Genomic DNA, 19,829 nt, shown 5'->3' on the forward strand with positions numbered 1-19,829 from the left:
CATGGATGCATAGCACTGGCATGGCATTCAGGAGTCCCGGGTTCGATCCCCGATGAAGTTAGATCTTTTAATTTTTCCCAAATTTTTAACTGATACTAAAGACGTCCGTTTTTCGGACGTCCATGGATATCCAAAGTTGGACGTCCACAGGAGAGGACATTAGTATATCCTTTAAACATCCATAGGACGTCCAACTGGGACATCCAACTGGATCGGCTCTGACATCCATAGGATATCCTATGGATATCTCTGTGCTAGTAGGGAAAACATTAAAGAGTACTTTAAACAATTCAGCAAATGTAGTAGTATAAGTTATAGTAGTAAGTAATTAAGTAGTAAGTTTGACATGGTTTAAGCTACATTTTTGCAAGTTTCTTACATATATGGAGGAGTGCCCTTGCGTGCATAGAGCAATAACAAACAGGTTTCACTGGAAATGAGAAAAAAATTTCTTAACTGAAAAAATAACCTTGAAATAATTGGTAATGAATTAATAAATGCTGATTACCATTTCCACAGATGTCATGGAAGGTAAGATCCAATGGGACATTTGTTTGGTTCTGAGTTGTTAGACGACACATTTCTAATTTTACTGCAACATCCGTTTCTAGTTCCTGATGGAATGAAAGTATTTCATTGGTAACGACACACAAACGATAGGTGGATAATTTATTCTATTCTACCGTGAACGACATGGTAAAATATTGAGCTTATAGTACAATAATTTCATGAACTTCATCCAAAAAGTTCATTCATTAATACCTCGGTATTTGTGGATTGGATACTAAGTAAAGCCTGATTCAACCCTCTTTCACTTTTCTTATTTCAAGTTTGAATTGTACAGTACACTCATCATAGTCATCAAATTTTCAGAAACTCACTGACTGACAGCACAGCAGTCTCCAGTTTGAAAACTTTGAAAGCAAACAAGGAGTAAGGGATGGTAACTGGTAAGGGTTTGATGTTTTGTTGTTTACTCTGCCACCTAGGGACAGAAACATAAACACAACAGTCCGATGCCTTGACCGACTAGTGCCATAGAAATCAAGTTGCCCAGTAGCATGCTGAAACTTCCTATACGCGACGGCTTGTTAGTTGTTGCTCATGAAGTATAGGAGAATTAAATATACAGTAGAAAGGATTACGTAGTTTATTTTCATTGAAGTAGGTTTAATTTCGTGAAATTAGATTTACAAATGAGTTGTTTAAAATATATTAACATATCGTTGGAGGCCGGAGACCAGCTCGGGCTGCGTGTACAGTGAAAAGCGCTTTGTTTACGAATGAACGTTCAGACAATATGACATACATAATATCATAATTTGTTAATTACCATACCGGCCAAAATGCAATCTGACAAAAACGTCGATGGATTCCGATTGCCACAAATGTAATTATGTATACGCAATGATGATGATGATGAAGGGAATTTTATTATGTTCAAAAACGGCTTCAATGGGATGAAAGTTTAAACTGGTAGTTATTCTCGTCATCAGTGTTGACGTTATAATATGCCGAAGACTCATCTAAAAAATGAATTTTAAGTTTAGCGTAAACTTAAAACTGGCAAACTCAAACTTAATTTTATGTCTTTCTTACCGCATTGCACGTTGTGCCACCAGTCACAAACCCGAACCTTCTGGTTGAAAATTGTGCCATTGGGACAGAGAAATGAATTTTTGGCGCGATTAGATTGGCATACATGAAACACCTGCAAATCAAATAATTCAAATAAAAAATTGTTTGACTAAGTTATCATATCGATATTGGTTTAGAATATACAAACCTGGCATCGGGTATAAGGATCGGCATAGTAGGCCGGATGGCGTGTGCTTGGTGAATCCACCAACTCGCATTTGAATTTCAGATCATGAGGGACTGAGTGTAAGATCGGATAATCAACACCGGGTGTTCCCTCGACTCCCGAAAAATCCTGTTCTGATTGTTGCTGATGATCGTACGAATCCTGCGGCTGGTTGTTGTAATAAACTGGGGTCGGCTGAAGGTGCGAAGGATTTTCCTGCGGCCGATTAAAGATTTGTTTGCTGATTGGATTCGGTTCGTTGTAGTTCCCAGGTGGCTGATGGTAAGTCAAATCCTCTGCTCTCACCCGATACGTTTCGTGAATTACAATCGGACTGTCGTGTAGCAGTTGTGGCTGATACGATGGAACTGTATGATACGCTAGACTACGGTTGAGCCTGTCGTTATCCTGATAAAATGAAGCCGGCCTGTACCGAACTACTTTCTCAGATGAATGGGGTGATTCCTCGGTTATTAGCGGTTGGATACTGCTGGCAAACGGGCGACTGCTCGGGAATTGATCTTGATTCTGGAACAATGGATTCACAGCCCAAGTGTCCCCCTTTGGTAAATGATTTTCAAACGAACTCGGCTGATGCTGTCGTCCCGGTGGTGTAGTGGGTGGTGGTGGTGTAGTTGGCGGTGGTGTAGGTGGCGGTGGGGTAGACGAAGGTGGAGATGCTGGAAACTGATCCTCGAAAGGATTTGGTAGCGGACCCGGAAGTTGGAAAAATCTAGGCGGCGGTGACGGGTAAACGGCATGAGTCACCTGGTATGCTCTCACTGGGCCAACCGGGTAAAAAGAAGCCGGAACATTAGACTGGTGAAATTCCGGCTGTTGATGATGTTGCGGTTTTTGTTCATCAGACTGTACATCTGTTGCTGCTGGGCGAGTCTGTTGGTCTTGTATCGTTAACTGTTGGTTTTTCGCCATATTTGTTTTGGTTTCAGAAATGGACATGAGGAGGCTAGATTGATCACTTGTTAGTTGAGATTGATACGCAATCTCAGATTCTGGAGAGGGTACGCCGTGAGGTCGAACGGTAACTGTCATCGGTTTTTCTGTCACGACGTAACGTATTTCTTGCGGGGGTCTTTCTGTCCGCACCACAATTTCCTCATCCGCTGCTGGCGGCCCGTAATGTTTGTGCTGAGGCTGCTCGCTGACTGGGATCACATTTTCGTATCGATTGTCGATTACTTCAATAACGTCCCGCCCCGCTGGCAAGTGGATAACATACGGCCGTTCAGATGCTGATGGAGGGAAATTAAGTTTGCGTGGTTCTTTAGACTGTAGAGGCTGTTGATTGTATTGATGGCTGGGTTGTTGCGATTGATAAGCTTGGCTAGGCTGGTTTGATTGATAGGACTGATGAAACTGATCAGGCTGATAGGATGGATGAGATTGATCAGGCCGATGGGATGGATGAGACTGCTCTCCTTGATAGGACTGTTGCGATGGATCAGGCCGATAGGATTGTTGAGATGGATAAGACTGATACGACTGATCAGGTGGATAAGACTGATAAGGCTGATTGCTGGGTTGATTCAATTGATGAGACTGCTGGTAAGATGGACGTTCGGAAGTCGGAGGAGGATCTGGGAAACGTCGCCCTGTATTTATTTCAACGGAAGGAGACGAGTAGACTGGCCTTTCGAGTATTAGAGACTCGCTTTTAGGGCGTTCGTAAGAAGCGTAAGTAGCGACGTGTATTTGAACAGGCCCCTCGTCTTTGATGGGATAGGGTTTGCCAACTATTAAACTAGATCCTTCGAAAGTTGGGCGGGGTCTTTCGTGATGCACCACCGGAGTGGCGCTACCGATGATGTAAGCGCTTTCCACCAAATGCGATTTTCCGGCCGCCGGATCCCGTTGATAATTTCCGTGCAGCACGTAAGGTTTCTCTTGATATCGTTCGCCTTTTTCGTTGCCACCTCGAGTCCGTTCGTAAGATCTGTACGGATTTTCCGTGACCGTGATGACGATCGGCTCCGGCTGTTGGACTGGCCGACTGGATCCAGACGTCGGCCCATCTCTTTCAGGTGGGTACGGTAATTGTTTGACGGAAGGGTGGCCAACCGAGACTAGACGAGTGTACGAATTGATTGCCTCCAATTTGCGTAGACCTTCGCTCGCTCGAGGATCTTCAAATCTTTGCGAATGGACGACAGATGGCGTTTTCTCCTCCGGGCGCAGTCCTTGAAAAACAACAGCTGCTACAAAACGAAAAACACAAAACGAATGAAATAAACAAATTTAATGACATACCGGTAAAGCTGTTATATGATTTACCTGTTGTCGCCGGAGGTTTGTACTCTTCCACTGGCGGGACATAAATCCTGGGCGGAGGAGAGGCCGACGGTGGCATGAACTCCAAATGGGGAGGCTCATACGTCACCGGAGGAGGTGGGATGGTGGACGGAGCCGGTTGGTATGCGATTCTCACACGCGGATAAGTTCCCTGATGGCTGGCCAGGTAAGCAGATGGCGGCTGATATTCGTGCTCCGGTGGCGTATAAATTATTTCGGGTCTTCGCTGTTTCTCGTCGCTCACAATTGGTCGAGTTGTTGTCTGGTAAATTACATCAGGTCTTCGATCTTCCTTTGGAATAATCGGCCGCAGGGTTGTGTAAATAACTTCAGGTCTCCTGTCTTCATTTGCATTCGGTCGACTCGTGTAAATAACTTCTGGTCTCAGGTATTTCTCTTCTTCAGGTCGCGGTGTCGTGTGAATGTAAATCACTTCAGGCCTTCGATTCGAATCGTGATTCGGCCGAGGTGTTGTATTGTATTCCGTCTCGGGGCGATATCGCTCTTGATTGGAATTCGATTTCGTTCCGGCGGAAGGATTGTAAACATATCTCTGCTGCTCCACCTTGCCCGGCGTCGGATAAGCTGCTTCAAACTCGTAGTATGCCGGCCGGGAGTCCGACTGTGGCAAACTATTCTGTCCCGGTGGCAGTCGCTGGCCGAATTCGGACGGCGGAACTCTGGTGAAATCCAGCACCGACTCTTCTTTTTCATTGAGCGGGGCCGAATTGATTCTAACGGGTCCGTTTTGATATTCAGCTCTCGACGGGACTATGCGCGCTCTCGGGGATTCCTCCGCCGCGAACTGTATTACCGCATCTGGAATCTTGCTCTGTCTCAGCCGATCCAGCTGCTTGTTTTTTTCCGCTTCGTACTTTTCGAGTCGTTTCTCCGTTTCTTCGACCGTTGCAAATGGCTGCGGAGAATTCGACTCGGGTTGCGGTAGGCGCTGCCTGACTCTCGGAAACTGGACCGACACTTCGGGTTGTTGGTGTAACGCATCTTCGTTTTTCTCTAATTGCTGCTCCTCCTGCTGTTGTTGCTCTCGTTGCTCTTTAGTTTGCAGCAAAATCGGCTCCTTGTTGGTCTCGCGTTGACTTTCGTAATTGGTAGAATCTTTTTTCGGGACGTGGAGTCTCGGCCGGGTGGTTCTCTGCTGCTCCTGGCTGGAATCTTTGGGCCGGGAAAGCGATTCGCTCATGTCAAAATACGCAATTTTATCCGGTTTGGCGGCGATCTTGCGGATGGCAGATTCTTCCTTAACGTGTTCGATTTCAGCCGACGATTCTGGAGCTTCATCTTTGTTTGAAGCGTCGCTAATAACTGTGGCTTCCGTTAGCTGGATAACATTTACTTTTGGGCTGCTGGACGAGATTCTAGCGACGGTTGTTGATTCAGTAGTTGTTGTAGGTATAGCTGAAGATGGCAATTCACTGTTATCAGTTCCGTGATGTTTTGCGGGCTGCTGCTGGTGTTTCTTGTTATTTGACACATTACTTTGCCATCGGTTGGGCTTACGGCTCAAGCGAAGAAATTTAGTCGTCGTAGGTGCCGATGTGGTGGTTGTCGTAATGCTACTTCCACTTCTGACGCGAGAGATGGGCCGCAGCGGGTCCAGTGTAACTTTCGGGGCCGGAGTCGTTAGTGGCGCAGTAATATCGTTGGAAGGCCGGTTGTTGACACGAACTCGATTCCGCTTGGTCGGCCGTATAAAGCTGTTGATAACTTCAGTAACGGGTTGCACTTGCTGCCACGATTTAGTCCCGTAATTTCGGCCACTGTCGGGCAGTCTTTGTACTTTCACTTCCGGTGATGGAGTTGTTTGTGCCGTCGATAATCCAAGACTCTCCTTTTTCGGCGATGGGAAACTCTTCTTCGTGGGTCTGTAGATCATGGTGTGACGATTAGATGTCTTGGGTTTCAACCGCCTGGTTTTATTCGGTCCTAAATCGGGCACTTCAAACAATCCGGGCTTCTCAAATGCACTTCCACTTTTCATGACGCTGATTTTCTTGTATTTGATAGTTCCACCAGCACGTCGTCGATTATTATTAGCGGATTGTTGTAATCCTGGACCAGATTGTCGATTTTCCTCTGCACTATCGAATTGATCTTGTGCGTTCGAGTTCAACTCCTGCGCGCTGGTGAAGAGAAAAAGAAAAACTGCGATGCCGGTAATGAACCAAACACCTAAAGAAAGTTCAAAAACAAGAAAAAAGATTTAAGAGAAAGATAAAAAGGTTCTTGCATCGACCGGGAATCGAACCCGGGCCGCCCGCGTGGCAGGCGAGCATTCTACCACTGAACCATCGATGCTTATACTTGATGTCGTAAAAGTGTTTTAATAAATAGCTATAGGGTCTTTATTTTTGAACACATGAAAATCAAACTGAGGACTCACCTAAGGCGATGTATCTTGCCATTGTTGATGTAACAAATAGGTTATCCTATTGGTAGCGCGTGCCTCGATGATTGGAACCGTTACGAACTACTGATTGTCGAAGAAAAGTAACAAAAATGATAAAGAAATTATTATTTTTTCGTTCTGAAAGGGGGTCGGTCAGAGCGGTACGCGTTGAACGCCGTGAGGGACCTACAGCCAATGTATGTCGCTTCACCCGCACTCTTATATTAGTTCGACTACTAGTTCGCATACAACTTCCCTTCAAATATATCTCTTAGCTCCATTACATGACCATACAGAATTACTGTAGCGTATCGTTTCAATTTAAACAAAAAATTCGTCAGTCTCAGACGATGTGCTCATCCAACCTTGTCTAAAGGAAAAAACAACCCAAAACAACTTCTGCTGCAATTGCTTTAACCCTCTTTTTCCACAATGTACATAGTTCTTTTTTTCTCATGGCAAATACTTTAATAAAGGAGCGTGTGAATAAGTTGGATGTCTGGAAACTATGGCAGAGTACACTATCCGAAAAATGTAAGGCAAACAAATCTTTTACAGATCACTAAAAAACAAAAAAAAAATAGGCGAATAGGAAAATTGTGTCAAGCAAACGCTGCTGAATGCAAATTGCGGCACTATAGGTTATTAGGGGGACACTCGTCAAGTTGTCAGGTGTTATTCACGCGACGGAAAAGAATTATTACCCCAAAGAAAAAAAGGAACAATCGGGTGACGTGGTGAAGTATAAACCTGGTGCTGTACAAATGGTGATGGATCAGCGGCGTGCGAGTGCCATGCTGACGGGAAAAAAACGTGACACTAGACTCAAAGTTGGTCACTACAATTTCGGGCACTTGCGTGTGTTGTTTTGTTGGGAGAGCCGACACTACAGACAATCTGTCCTGCACGGCGAACGGGAATAGACTGGCCGTACGGGACTGAAGCGCGCCATGATTTTGTATCGAAGCCATCTGGTCTTTTTTGGCTCTTCTCTCGCCAAGGAGATGGTATCTTTCCGAGCCTGCTTTCTCTATACATTCCGTTTATTTATTTTTTTTTTCTTTTCTTGATAGTTTCGACTTTGTCGCACGACTTGATGCTTGCAAGCCGTGCAATTCGGACTGCTTCATATGCGTACGCATTTATTTTTTTATGTTTCCCCAATAGACTTATTTCTTAGGTAGTAAAACGATGCGCTCGGGTATCTAATAGGCAAGAAACAAGGTCGCGCCCATAACGACTACGGTTTTTATCAAGAGCATATAGTACTCGCCAACCCCCCCCCAAAAAAGGAATAAAAAGCAAAAATGTTAGCCACAGAAAATTTTGTTCGTTTTATTATCGGCTGCGCTCACAGCAAGAATCAGTGTATGGAAGGACGCAAAAGTTATTCCATACGCGAGACTGTGACGCATTGTAAAGACAGTAATTTTTTTGAAAAATCCAGTCCAGTGTCTTACATCATTTTTTGAAATTTGTTTTTCAATTTATTTGTGATAATCAAACTGTGTTGCTCGACTTGGCTACTGCAGATAACAGATAGCATGCTTATTCGTTTTGGGTCGATGCACATCTTCTTTGCAGATTCAGTTTTACGTAGAGAACGTATCAGTGTACCGTTATGTTATTCCGTGTTTTTCGCAGATATAAGTAACGTGCTGGACAGATGAGATGTGAAACTTGACTATTACATTTCGACATGTATATAGCGCCAGTTCTGGTGCGAGGCATCTCTGACTTTCTAGGTACACACCATCAAATAATAGCGTCATTATTTTTCATAGATATATATTTTTTTTTTCGTCTGTCGTTGTTGTATGCCCCGTCTGTGGTTTTCTTTGTTGTAGGCTATATAGTCCAGCCTTTTGGAACTGGCCATGCAGTGTGATTTGTGCAACTCGATGCCTTTCCGGCTCACTCTTTTTTTGTTTTTTGTTTTTTTTCTTTCTTATATTTTATCTTTTCCTTACCAAAGTCTTGTTGGTATTTGTGAACATCTGCCGGAGTTAGCTGTCACTTCGTTTTACCCTAGTTTTCAGTTTTTCGTGGCTTTTTCTTAGCGCTTGCGTTTTTATTTCCCATACGGCGATTCGTTTTTGATAGACGGGAAAGCTTTCGATAACTTTCTTCAATGAATTACAAAACTTTTACCGTTTTCATCTTGTAGCTCTTTCCCCATCCCAGCTAGCTGTTATACTAAATGAGTTAAGCGACGGCAATTTAATTTCACTAAAGACCTCGAGATCAGACGATTTTGAATATTTTTCTTTTTTTCCTTTTCGAATAGCCGGAATTGCTTAAAAGGAAAAGGATGTCGCTTTAGCACTTGGTTGCACATCATTATCGGCACGATTTTAAAAAGTTGGAGCGCATTTAAGGACATTAAATATGCGATACACCATTTTGTTTCTCTGAACTAATTGTTATCTGTCACGCAGTTCTGGGTGGCATGATTGCTCGATGAGTTTTCACCGGAAAAAAATAAAAGGGGAAAGTATACTGACGTATGCTGTAATTACGAACCGTTCAGCCGCTAAATACAAGAGTTACGACGACGCATGTCATGCGACAAAAGAAGAAAGTTTGCTCAACATTTTATTATAAAAGAACTACGTATAGCCGCTATGATAAATTCAGAATGAAAGAGAGAGAGAAAAAAAAAAACAGTACTTCATATCTTTGAGTTATTATGTTATATAATAAGTTTCTCCGGAAACGGGCTCGCGCGTCTGCTCCGTTACAAAGGGCAATTTGGAGTTAATGTGCGTTCAGATATCCAAGTGCCGGTATAACATGTGTATAGTCGTGAACAATGGTACCATTACACATGTTTGCCGGCCGGTCCGGTCTCGCACAGGAACTTTGTGATTTCTACTTTTGCTGTAAAACGGCGGATAGGATATGGATGTCAGCACACCTGTCCGTCCGTCCGGTCTGGGCTGCTGCTGCCGGTATCGTTAAGGACGTTTTATTTATTTTATTTTGCTGCTTGGGAAATTTAAAAGTTCTTATATATAAAGAAAGTCTTCTTGTTTAAGAAGGACAGAAAAGAAAAGAAAATGTGGCTTATGGGGCAGTGCAAGTTTTTTTTTCCGGTTTTTACGCATTTTTTTCTTATTCATTATTTAGGCTGTCAACATTTTTACTAGATCCTAGATACCCAATTTTTTTATGGGGAAAAAACTGGAATAGGTTAATCTAAATCACACGAGCTTACGAATGGCCTAAGGCTTCGTACGCGTTCGTACGGTTACATATTTAGTGTGTGGAATTCCTCTTATTCCTTGTGTGCTGTGTATTCATTCCTCTCTTTTTTTTTACTAAAATCTAAAATAAGTCAACACGTTTCTGTCCTTTTGTCATCACGAAGCCAAAAAATTGCGTAATACCTCAATTTAGAACTATTTTTTAAATTAATTTCACTTTTGAAAGTATAGCTAATATTAGCGACTAATATAAATTGCCACCAACTGCGTCTCTCACGGCGATCGGTTCCGTCCGTCGTTGAATATAACAAATGAAAGCCTTAATTAGTTAACAATTGATTACAAAATGAAACATGTTTTAAATGTGGCTTCTTTTTATCGGTTTGCTTTTTTTTCTATAGGCAGTGATTTTTTAACTACGTTCACTAAAAAACAATCAGAAGGAGGTGACCAGAGACAAAATGACAGAGAAGCCCCATTGTGTTTTACGCCGATAGATCAGCAGCTAATTCATTTAGTCGTGTGACTCGTGTTTGTTTTCTTGTCGACAATGAGTTGTGTCAAGATGTTGGCGCTTTGTAAGCCGGAGTAAATAATATTAGGCTTAGAATAGTACATACACTTGTCGCAAAGCAGCTTGGCCCCTTTGGACGCTTCCGGCCCGTCAGCCCCGGAGCCAACGAGAAAGAAAAAAAAACAATACTCGCCTAACACGAAACAGAAGCGTGGGAATAGTGATCTAAAAATCAATGGGAATGAAAGAATCCCAGCGTGAAAACATCGGCGCTATTTCGAAAAAAAAAAGGAACATAGAGTCCCTTTATATTGACTCTAGTTATAACGATTTATTGAGATGTTGGAAACCCTTTGCTCGCATTTTTCGTACACTTTAATTGCTCGCTTTAACGAACCAAAACATCGACAACGCAACTACACAAGTCCTTGGCGTCGCGTGCCTTCGCCTGCATAGACGCCCGAGATATAGGTTACCAAGTCACGATATTACCTATCAAAGTGGTCCGGTCACGATGATGCTTCAAGGCGAGAAAAAAGGCTGGTCCTTGGCACTCTCGCACTTGGCACTGCTGGAGAGCCGGTCGTTGGATATGTTGGCCGCCGTAGCGGATCAAGTAATTACCGCCCGCATCGCACACCTTTATATTTCGCCAATTATCGAATTTATTATCCGTATTTTTCTTCCTACAATTCCATTCTATTTCTGTAATTTTTTTTTCCCTTTTTGTCACATCGCATCTTCTCTCCAATGTCGGGATGTTTGTTCGTTTTTTTTTCTCGCATAAAGGTGAACAAGTCGTTTCAGTGAGTTATGTAGCGCGATAAAAAGATGAACATGTTGCGTTTCCTTATTGCCACCAGCAGACTTCGGTGCTTTTCAAAGTTATACTAAAAGGCACCCAATAAAAAGAAAATGCCAAGTTACTACATAAACTTTATCCAGTTCAATCGGTCATCAGACCAGAAAAACGTTTACCTTTCATATCACCTAAAACCAAAAGAATCTTGCGACTAACAGGAAACAAAAGTCCCTTTACGCGTAAAAAGCAAAAGCCACTCGACGGAAACATGGATGCGCGTTCACGGTGTAATAGGGCGTATAACGTTATTTGAATGTTTGATACATTCATGGGGGTTTTACGGTGGACACAAACAGACAATCAATCCAACAGATGGATTTAAAAAAAAACAAGGACCATTTTTCATGCTAATGGAGCTGATAGAAACTAACGCAATGTCGTTTGAAATATCGCTCGTGGATATAGTCAGCACGGAAATTCCACTTGTCGAATGAAGATAACGGGTTAACGTTTCCGATATGCTTGACCAATCGGGCTAAAATAAGCTCTGTAATTGCCACTATAAAGCCTAACTAAAGCAGGCTAAAGTGTAGGAGAAACATCACCGGACGTAGGTATTTCAACCACAAAACTGTAGTTATACAATTGCACACAACGCACTTTAAGAGTTCGAAAATGCAATGTCGACCAATAATTGCATCAATTATAATGGTTTACATAAGGCTCGTTGCAATTTGTTTGTTTTCTTTATTTTTTTTATTAGTATTTCTCGCAGCCTATTCGTTTGCAAAAAAAAGTAAGACGAAAACATTACTTCGACTTGGATTTTAGCCAAAAACTATCCTAACCATGATACATTTCGTTTCGGTAATAATTTCAAAAAGTATTGATTTTAGCATTTTATATACGTACTAGTTCCATTTCCGCTATCTATTAGGAATTTTGGGAAAAGACAACCTCATATTATTTGAAAAGAAACAACGCATTATTTATCCAAACAAGAAAAAGGATTCCGCATCCAGCGGAACGTCGTGGTCCGAGAGAACGCCGTTCGTAGGACCGTAAGGTTTTCTTCTATAATCATATACATCAGTACTATTTATGGTGAAATGGTGAAAAAATTGGAAGGATAATCTTCTGCTCAGAATACCACAGCTAGAGAACCGTTATTATTCGTGGCTTATCATTTTTACCGCTGCTGACGGCGGTTCTATGTTAAATTTTCTGATGATATCCTCATATAGCCTTGGCTGTTTTGTTTGGCTTTTATTTTTGCGCATCTGAACCCCATTGTCTTTGTTTCACAAGTACAATGAAACACTACAAATCTTAATTGAAAAATTCCTAATTGAAAAAAATAAAAGCCAATAAAAGTTAGCTAAAAATTATTCGGCTTATTTGAGCATAAAATGATTATGACGACGATAAAAATCCGAAGAAAGTGGGAATTCCTTTTACCTTATCAAATTAAGAATCTCAAATTGTTTTCCATCCGAAGCATTCATGGCTTTGAGAACTCATTTTTTCTTCCTATTATCGTGTAGTAAAGAGGTGAATTTCCATGTAACTCTAAATGTTGTTCTAATGGGAACGCAATCGGTCAAATGCTGAAACCCCAAATTTGGTTGCAATCCATTAGAAACGTCGCAAAAGAATCGTCGGTTCCAATTGACTTCGATAAATAAATCCAGTAATTATTAGTACGCGTGGAAAAAAAATGAAACGCTTTCGCGACAAGTTCTAAATGTGCGGTTACGGTATTCAAAATGGGACCAGTTTCCTGGGAATAGGGTTAAACAATGGATATTTGTAAGAAAAAAGAAACAAAAATCTTGTTAATCTTGTCGGCGATTCTTGCTCCCATCAAACTAATAACGAATTAGGCCACCCCTTACAAGGATAATGCCGAGGAGAAGTTCACTTGTTATTGCACCATCTATGGAAAACTGGAAGCCTGTCTTTCTACGTAATGAGACGCCTTCCAATAAGGATGCGAATGATGGCTCTCACAGAAGATTGCAAAATTTATTTATCGGGGTAACTGTAAAAAAAAAATCCTGCCAAAAAATAACAGGACTTCTGTATTAACAGCTGGTACGTACTCGAAAAAAATATATACGTATATATGTACCGTGGGCAAAATGCTAGCCAGATTCATTTGGATATCAATTAAGAAAAAGGTATATATATCTAAGCAATCTTGTAGCTTTCCATTTTCTTATTAGATAACTAAATTTATATACGTACGAGAAAAACCAATAATTCAAAAATCAATGAATTACAGTGACTGAGCGACCATCACGTAAGCAATTGATAGCGTAAGAAATTTTTGAAATTATCAGACCAAAAGTCAACTTTTTTCACCAACTTCAATTACACTTATCTAAAAACGTCGACATTTTTTGTTGTGCTGATTTTTTTACAATCATAATCAAATTCGAATCTCCCATGTTTTCGTTGAATAGAGTTATCTTCCGACAGCCAGGACTACTCGTAATGTTTTTCTCCAAGCTATTGAAACTCCCGTGGAAATCCCGTGAAACTCCCAATCGCAAGCGCACACGCATCATCATCCCCTTCCTGTAAATGAATCTACATCTCCAATATGGCAATATGTATACACACAATCTTGGCATCAAGGATACAAGACTCCAGGAAAAGAAAATCGTAGTTTCCTGACAGTTCGTTACCAATTTGACGACTGCTTTTCGAAGCTATTCCTGTTACGCCGTCACATTACGGCAAAATTACATCACATAACCAATTTACTTGGCCTAGCGGTAAACATTTAAGTAAAAAAGAGAGAATTAAAAATTTGAGTTCAATTTTTTTAAAGACATGGAGAATTTCAAGCATAAAGAAACGCCCTGAAAGTCTGAACAAATTCGATCAAGAAAAGAGTCGAGGAAAGATCGTAACTGCGTGCTATGCTAGATGTTGACTAAAGTACGTTTCGCTACTCACATTGGTCGATCTCTTCTATAGACTGGTGTAATAAATTTTTCGGCCACGAGAAACAGCTTCGACTTTGAAATTCAATCCCTTCAACATGCGCACCGGAAAACCAAACTGTCTTGTTCTAATTCTAAAAGGGCGAGTTTACGAGGAAGAAGTATGATTAAAAATTCACATGCCGTAGAGAGATGCACCAACTGCGTGACTGCGTCCTTAACCCCGAGAGAAATCAGTATGAAGTGCCGGTGTGGCAGCAAGACACTATTGGTGGAAAATTGTTCAAGCTTCACTTTTCTTCAAGTGTTTCAAGTTCAAATATTTCTGAATTTGATTGTTTACTCACAGACAAAGTTGCGAGGTACGAAAACAGGCCTGATCTGCAGTTCGCTGCAGTCGTTCTGCACGTGTGCTATTTAATGAACCCTGACTCAGAAAAATAAAAAGGGCAAGGGAAAACAGTTTCAACCAACTGCATGGCACAGGAATAATCGTACTCCGTACTACATAACGATTTAAAATCAACACCACCAAATTGTCAAACATGAAGAATACTCAATAGAGACGAATTTGTCCTACCTTTAAGCCTGGGAAATACAGCCAAGCATCCACAGGTACTCCATGGCATCCACCACGTACTCCATCCACCAGGTTGAATCCAGCAGAAGGAATAGGTAAAAGGGAGTCCTCGTGAATACACCCACATTCACATGGGCGTACACGAGGACATTACAAGAAAGGGGAATTGAAGAGATCCTTACTTTGGAAGTTTCTCCAATTAAACAGGATATGCTGTTTTATCTAAATAAAAAATGTCAACAATGAGCTACGAAAAATATTTAAAGGAACCATAACAAGCAAGGAAGTTGAAAATAAGACAGCTGTAAACCAGGAGTATAACCTAATTGTAATAGAAGAATTGAAGGTTTCCATGAAATACACTGCATTTATACAAGTCATGCATCATCGTGCAAAATTTGGCAGGTCACATGCAGGTTAATAAAAGCTAACAAAAATTACTACCTAAGCGATGACACAGTGATTGTTGCTAATGAAAGGAGATAATCAGTCAAACACTATGTCCAGCACAAGCAATAAAACTTTGCTGTTACGATGGCTGGCTCAGGACTCCAATCTGCACAGAGGAAAAGGTTACATAAAGTGTAAACAAACTGCCATGCATGGAAAAGGGGATAATAATGCTGGTCATAAGTAACAATTCACAAACTTGGAAAAAGTTGAACTCTTCTATTTAAGCTTCCATTTTAGTCATCCCATTTTTATTCTGAGTATTTACCCGCCAAACACAAAACAGCATGGAGTGGAGAGCATGGAAAGCAGCGACATCAAAGTTGACTGACATGGCGATGACCACATTTTTGAAATTTTATTTTCGTACATCCACGTGACCACGTCCAAAAAGTGATCGTTCCGATTTTCTTTAAAATATTCTCCTTTTCGAAACTTGTATCTTGTATGTATCATGCTTTGATGCTTGTATAATTGTAAAAAACGAAAACGAATAGCAGACAACACTAATCGTCTAATTAGCAATACTTAAGATATCGATTAGAAAAAATCGACCCCCCCCCCTTAAATCCAAACCCGCAAAAAAAGGATAAAAGCTGTTTTCTCCCCCTGCGCTCGACATCGCTGAACGCGTTTCAGATTATTTTATTACGTCATTGACAGAGGTCGAGACAAAATGACTAAAAGAAAAATAAAAGGGGGAAAGGGATCGGAAAGAATCTTTTCCATGACAGGATTCAAATCTAGGAAAGCGATCGAACCCTTCCTTACCATGATGCAACCTTAATAATCAATCCCCACCTCCATCCAATCCATCGTATTAACGTATCCGTAGTTTCGTTGAGATATTTTCTAAACAAATTAGGAAATAATAAATTCTATAAAATATTCAATAGAATTTTGTATTCTGTTCTTCATTTTAGTTGTTTTTGTTGATTAACAAGGGATGGATTGTTCAACGAACTGAATTATTACACAAATGAATGAAGGGTGAAAAAGTAGAATAAAGGAATAACGGCTCAACGTATGTGCCGCAATTTGAAAAGCAACGCGAAATAGCCAGCCAATCGTACCACGATAAAACACATCAGCATTCCAACTATAGCCAAGAAGTTGGAACTTTTGAGTCAAGTCGAATTGCTCCAAAAACTTGACGGGATATCGAAAATGGCAATACGATTGAAAGCAACTGAGCGGCGGACGCTCAGGCTAAATAGATGGCTAACATAGATCTTTCTAAACCGTAGTGTAAGAAACTGAGGTAGGTTATCCAGCTCAAGTAAGATGGAATAGCGTTAAATTTGAGCATGAAGCCCGATACTAGCAAGAAGTGAATGCAGCTGATTGGAGCAAAGTAGGAGGCTACTGGGATGTCAAACGCGGCACCGAAAAGCCGTCCGATGCCTTGTCCGACCATGGACATTGTGATTATAATGACTAGTAGCATACTGAAGCGTTGGTTACTCATGAAGAATGCGGGAATCAGATATACCTTAGGAAAGATTAGGGTTAAAAAGCTCTGTAGTGAATTGACGGAATCCATCATGAATCATGATGCAATACGTCCGTAAGGATAAAGGTCACCAATCGTTCACCGAACACTTTTCACCTTAAAACGCAAGAGAAAATAACCAGCGACCCGCATTACGACAAAGTAAACCAGCATTCCAACAACGCAGATTGAATAGGAACTGTGAGCCATGTCAAATTTCTCTAGAAATTTCTGAGGAAAACGAAAATGGCAGTAAGGTTCAGAACAATCGAGAGGTGGGCGGTCGTAATCGTAGATGGCTAACATGGATCCTTCGAAACCGTAGCGAAAGAAACTCACATAAGTCATCCAATTCATATAAGATGGAATGGATTTAAAATTGATGAAGAAACCGGCGAAAAGCAGAAAAGGAATGGCGAATGTTGGTGCCATGAAGGCAGCCGATTGGATATCAAAAACAGCGCCAACAACCAGCCCAATTCCTTGCCCTACCAGAGATGTAAAGATCGTGATGCACAGGAGCATACTGAAACGTTGTAAGCTTAGTGGTTGGCCAGTCATGAAATAGACAATCACCAAATAGACGGTAGGAAAAATAATCTGGAACGGGATGTCAGCCAGCAATTTGGCAAGATAATACGCTTTGAGGCTGTACCAATTATTCAAATGCTCTCGAATTAGCACTTTCCTCTCCAGCGGAACTGTTTAGATAAAAAGAAAAACATTTTTCAAAATTGTTTCCTCAAATGAAAATATAACATGGGAGTTTATATACTTACAAGTGACGACAGTTGGCATCACAGAAGTGAATACAATAAAAATTAGATTAAAGTAAAGCATTCCAGCGTTGTTGAGAGTGAATGCAGCGTCATTTCCAACTGCCTGATACAGCAGTCCGAAGAAGATACCGAAAAGAATGTGAGTAGTTAAGCGCACCTGAGTCAGCATCTGCGTCGTGAAATAGAAATAGGGTCCGTACAATGCAACAGTGTGGCCACTAAAGTGTATGGTGAAATCAGTAACTACCTTCTCTCTCCAAATTGATCGCCAAGTTCGTTCTAGCAGCACAGACACTTGAGTATGGAATGGTGTGGCATATGTCAGACGATTTTCCCTATTCTTCATCTTTTCAACGTCATCTTTGTTCTCATCCTCACACACGTCACCTATTTGACTTGATTTTTAGAACCACTTGAAAATATTGAAATGATCAAGTATGATAATTACCTTGTATGTTATGGGAAGGCGTGGCAAGCGGAGAAATTGAAGGATCTTCGTAAATGATGAGACCATTCTTGATTCCAGATGTTAACTGAGGTAGAACGTCCCCGTATTCTCCTGAGGCCACATCTAATACTAGAGGTGAAGAAACGATTTGACTATTAAAATAATGATTTGAGCTTATGAGCCAAATATAACGCAAACAAACAAAATTACCAAAATCGGCTGGATTAGTATAACTGGGACAGTTTAGGTTGACTGTCTTTAGATAAGGTACTAAGGATCCAGGAGGTCCTTGGTAGATACAAGATCCACTTGCCACGATGTATAGGTGATCAAAATGGTCTAATAATCGTGAGCTTGGCTGATGAATGGTCGCCACGACCTATATAAACAACAAAAAAAAAGGGTAATTTCTTTTCTTAAAATTAAACGTATTTAAAAAATATTACAGTTCGACCGCTTCTGGCTATTTCACGAAGTAAGGCCACACATTGCAGAGTTGACGAGCTATCCAGTCCGCTGCAGAGATAAACAAAAAATCAGCAATTAATGTTATGACTGTTGAATAATACAAAATATTACTGATTTTCTTTTATATGGATAAACCATTATATTTACCTGGTTGGTTCATCCAGAAATAAAATAGCAGGATTGTCAAATAATTCCACTCCGATAGAAAGCCTTTTGCATTGACCTCCAGACAAGCGGGAAATTCGAGTATGTTCGTTGTTTGATAGTCCTAATGTCTTCATAACCAGTTCTATCTATTAGAGCGGTAAAACATTAAATTATTACTTTAAACAGTTCAGCCAATTTTAAAATTTAATTTACATTTGACTTCTTTTCTACTTGAGACACCCCATTCCCTAGTTTCAGATGAGCAGCAGCATTCATGTACTCTCCAACCGTTAAATTTTGTAATAGATGATCGTATTGTTCAATGTAAGCCGATTGTTTACGGAACATTTTTAAATTCCTTTCGACACCATTCAGATTGACTCGTCCATCTACTCCAATAGCCCTATTTAAAAAGAATCTTATTATTAACTCCTGCTGTTCAACAATGCTCACTGGTTATAAGCATACTTGAAACCGGCTAAAATATTCATCAAAGAAGATTTTCCCGCTCCAGACGGTCCTAGAATAGCCGTAAGTTGGCCGGACTTGAAGGTCCCGTTCATTTGATGTAAAATGTTTTTGACATTTTTTCCTAGCAACACAGCATACTGTCAAATTACCTTTATTGAATTTTATATTTTAATACAAGTTTAAAGTATTTAAGTTTAACAGGGTGTAAGCTACATGAGTGTAAGTTCTTACATGGATGGAGGAGTGCTCTTACATGCATAGAGCAATAACAATAGGTTTTGCTGGAATCGAGAAACAAATTTCTAAACCAATCAGAACATTGAAATAATTGCTAATGAATTATTAAATACTAATTACCCTTGCCAACAGTGTAACCAATGTCATGGAAGGTAAGATCCAATGGGACATTTGTTTGGTTTTGAGTTGTTAGACGACACATTTCTAATTTTACTGCAACATCCATTTCTGGTTCCTAATGGAATGAAACAACTGGTCAATCGTAACGAAATATCGACGATGGGCGGATAATTTATTTTACCCTAGCATGAGCAAAAAGTGAAAAATTAAGCTTATAGTAAAATAGTTTAGTGAAGGGTGAAGCTCATTCTTAAATGCAGTTACCTCGACAATCGTGGATACTAAGTAGAGCCTGATTCAACCCGCTTCACTTTTCTTATTTCAAATTGCAGAGTGCACACACAATCATCAAACTTGCATAAGTAAACTTAGTAACTGACTGACAGTCTAACAGCAAAATAGAAGTAAGGGTCTGATTTAGTGATTCTGTTGTTTTTCTGTTTTCTCTGCCACCTAGTGACCAAAAACTAAACTATGGGGTGAAGACATTTCTTACTAGTTACTATCAAATTCAAAATGAAAATGTAAGCTAAACTAAATAAGGTACTCGAAGTCGAAGGGCTGTTTATGATTTTTATTAAAAAATAAAATGAAATAAAAATAGGATATAACTTTCAATAACTCGCTAATGGCCATATTATGG

General features: G+C 40.6%; 2 protein-coding genes and 1 non-coding gene across 10 annotated transcripts; all 3 read right to left on the minus strand.

Annotated features, from left to right (window-relative positions):
- Positions 1–1,136: 1,136 nt before the first annotated feature.
- Positions 1,137–9,109, minus strand: LOC124199781 (titin-like). 3 transcript variants are annotated; one of them, XM_046595716.1, is made up of 6 exons: positions 7,226–9,109; positions 6,516–6,605; positions 4,097–6,304; positions 1,787–4,017; positions 1,600–1,711; positions 1,137–1,526 (listed from the first exon to the last, which is right to left on the minus strand). In XM_046595716.1, the coding sequence occupies exons 2-6, from the start codon at positions 6,535–6,537 to the stop codon at positions 1,453–1,455; spliced, it is 4,647 nt and encodes a 1,548-aa protein (XP_046451672.1). In that variant the 5' UTR covers positions 6,538–6,605; positions 7,226–9,109; the 3' UTR covers positions 1,137–1,452. The 3 variants fall into 3 exon arrangements, with proteins under 3 accessions (XP_046451672.1, XP_046451671.1, XP_046451670.1); XM_046595715.1 differs by having other exon boundaries at positions 1,787–4,020; positions 6,516–6,602; positions 7,226–9,067; XM_046595714.1 differs by having other exon boundaries at positions 1,787–4,020; positions 7,226–9,067.
- On the minus strand, positions 6,360–6,430 carry Trnag-gcc. Its single transcript has one exon. It is a non-coding gene; the product is annotated as a tRNA-Gly (tRNA).
- A 6,803-nt stretch (positions 9,110–15,912) lies between the features above and the next one.
- Positions 15,913–19,816, minus strand: LOC124199789 (ATP-binding cassette subfamily G member 4-like). Of its 6 annotated transcripts, none has more exons than XM_046595734.1 (11): positions 19,451–19,816; positions 19,187–19,302; positions 18,827–18,950; positions 18,572–18,761; positions 18,359–18,504; positions 18,190–18,259; positions 17,954–18,122; positions 17,744–17,872; positions 17,543–17,682; positions 17,296–17,464; positions 15,913–17,217 (listed from the first exon to the last, which is right to left on the minus strand). In XM_046595734.1, the coding sequence occupies exons 2-11, from the start codon at positions 19,290–19,292 to the stop codon at positions 16,616–16,618; spliced, it is 1,845 nt and encodes a 614-aa protein (XP_046451690.1). In that variant the 5' UTR covers positions 19,293–19,302; positions 19,451–19,816; the 3' UTR covers positions 15,913–16,615. The 6 variants fall into 6 exon arrangements, with proteins under 6 accessions (XP_046451690.1, XP_046451688.1, XP_046451692.1 ...); XM_046595732.1 differs by having other exon boundaries at positions 19,187–19,368; XM_046595736.1 differs by lacking the exon at positions 19,451–19,816 and adding an exon at positions 19,061–19,110 and having other exon boundaries at positions 19,187–19,319.
- Positions 19,817–19,829: the final 13 nt, after the last annotated feature.

Source organism: Daphnia pulex, chromosome 8 (genome assembly GCF_021134715.1).
Source record: "Daphnia pulex isolate KAP4 chromosome 8, ASM2113471v1".
NCBI classification, from domain to species: domain Eukaryota; kingdom Metazoa; phylum Arthropoda; class Branchiopoda; order Diplostraca; family Daphniidae; genus Daphnia; species Daphnia pulex.

Coding starts and splice junctions, on each gene's coding strand:
- LOC124199781 (XM_046595715.1), bottom strand. CDS start 6,537: ATGGCAAGATACATCGCCTTAG. Junction 6,305..6,515: donor GGCAAGATACATCGCCTTAG/GTGAGTCCTCAG, acceptor AACTTTCTTTAG/GTGTTTGGTTCATTACCGGC. Junction 4,021..4,096: donor CAAACCTCCGGCGACAACAG/GTAAATCATATA, acceptor TTCGTTTTGTAG/CAGCTGTTGTTTTTCAAGGA.
- LOC124199789 (XM_046595734.1), bottom strand. CDS start 19,292: ATGGATGTTGCAGTAAAATTAGAAATGTGTCGTCTAACAACTCAAAAC. Junction 18,951..19,186: donor TGGTTACACTGTTGGCAAGG/GTAATTAGTATT, acceptor CTGTGTTGCTAG/GAAAAAATGTCAAAAACATT. Junction 18,123..18,189: donor TAGCCAGAAGCGGTCGAACT/GTAATATTTTTT, acceptor TTGTTTATATAG/GTCGTGGCGACCATTCATCA.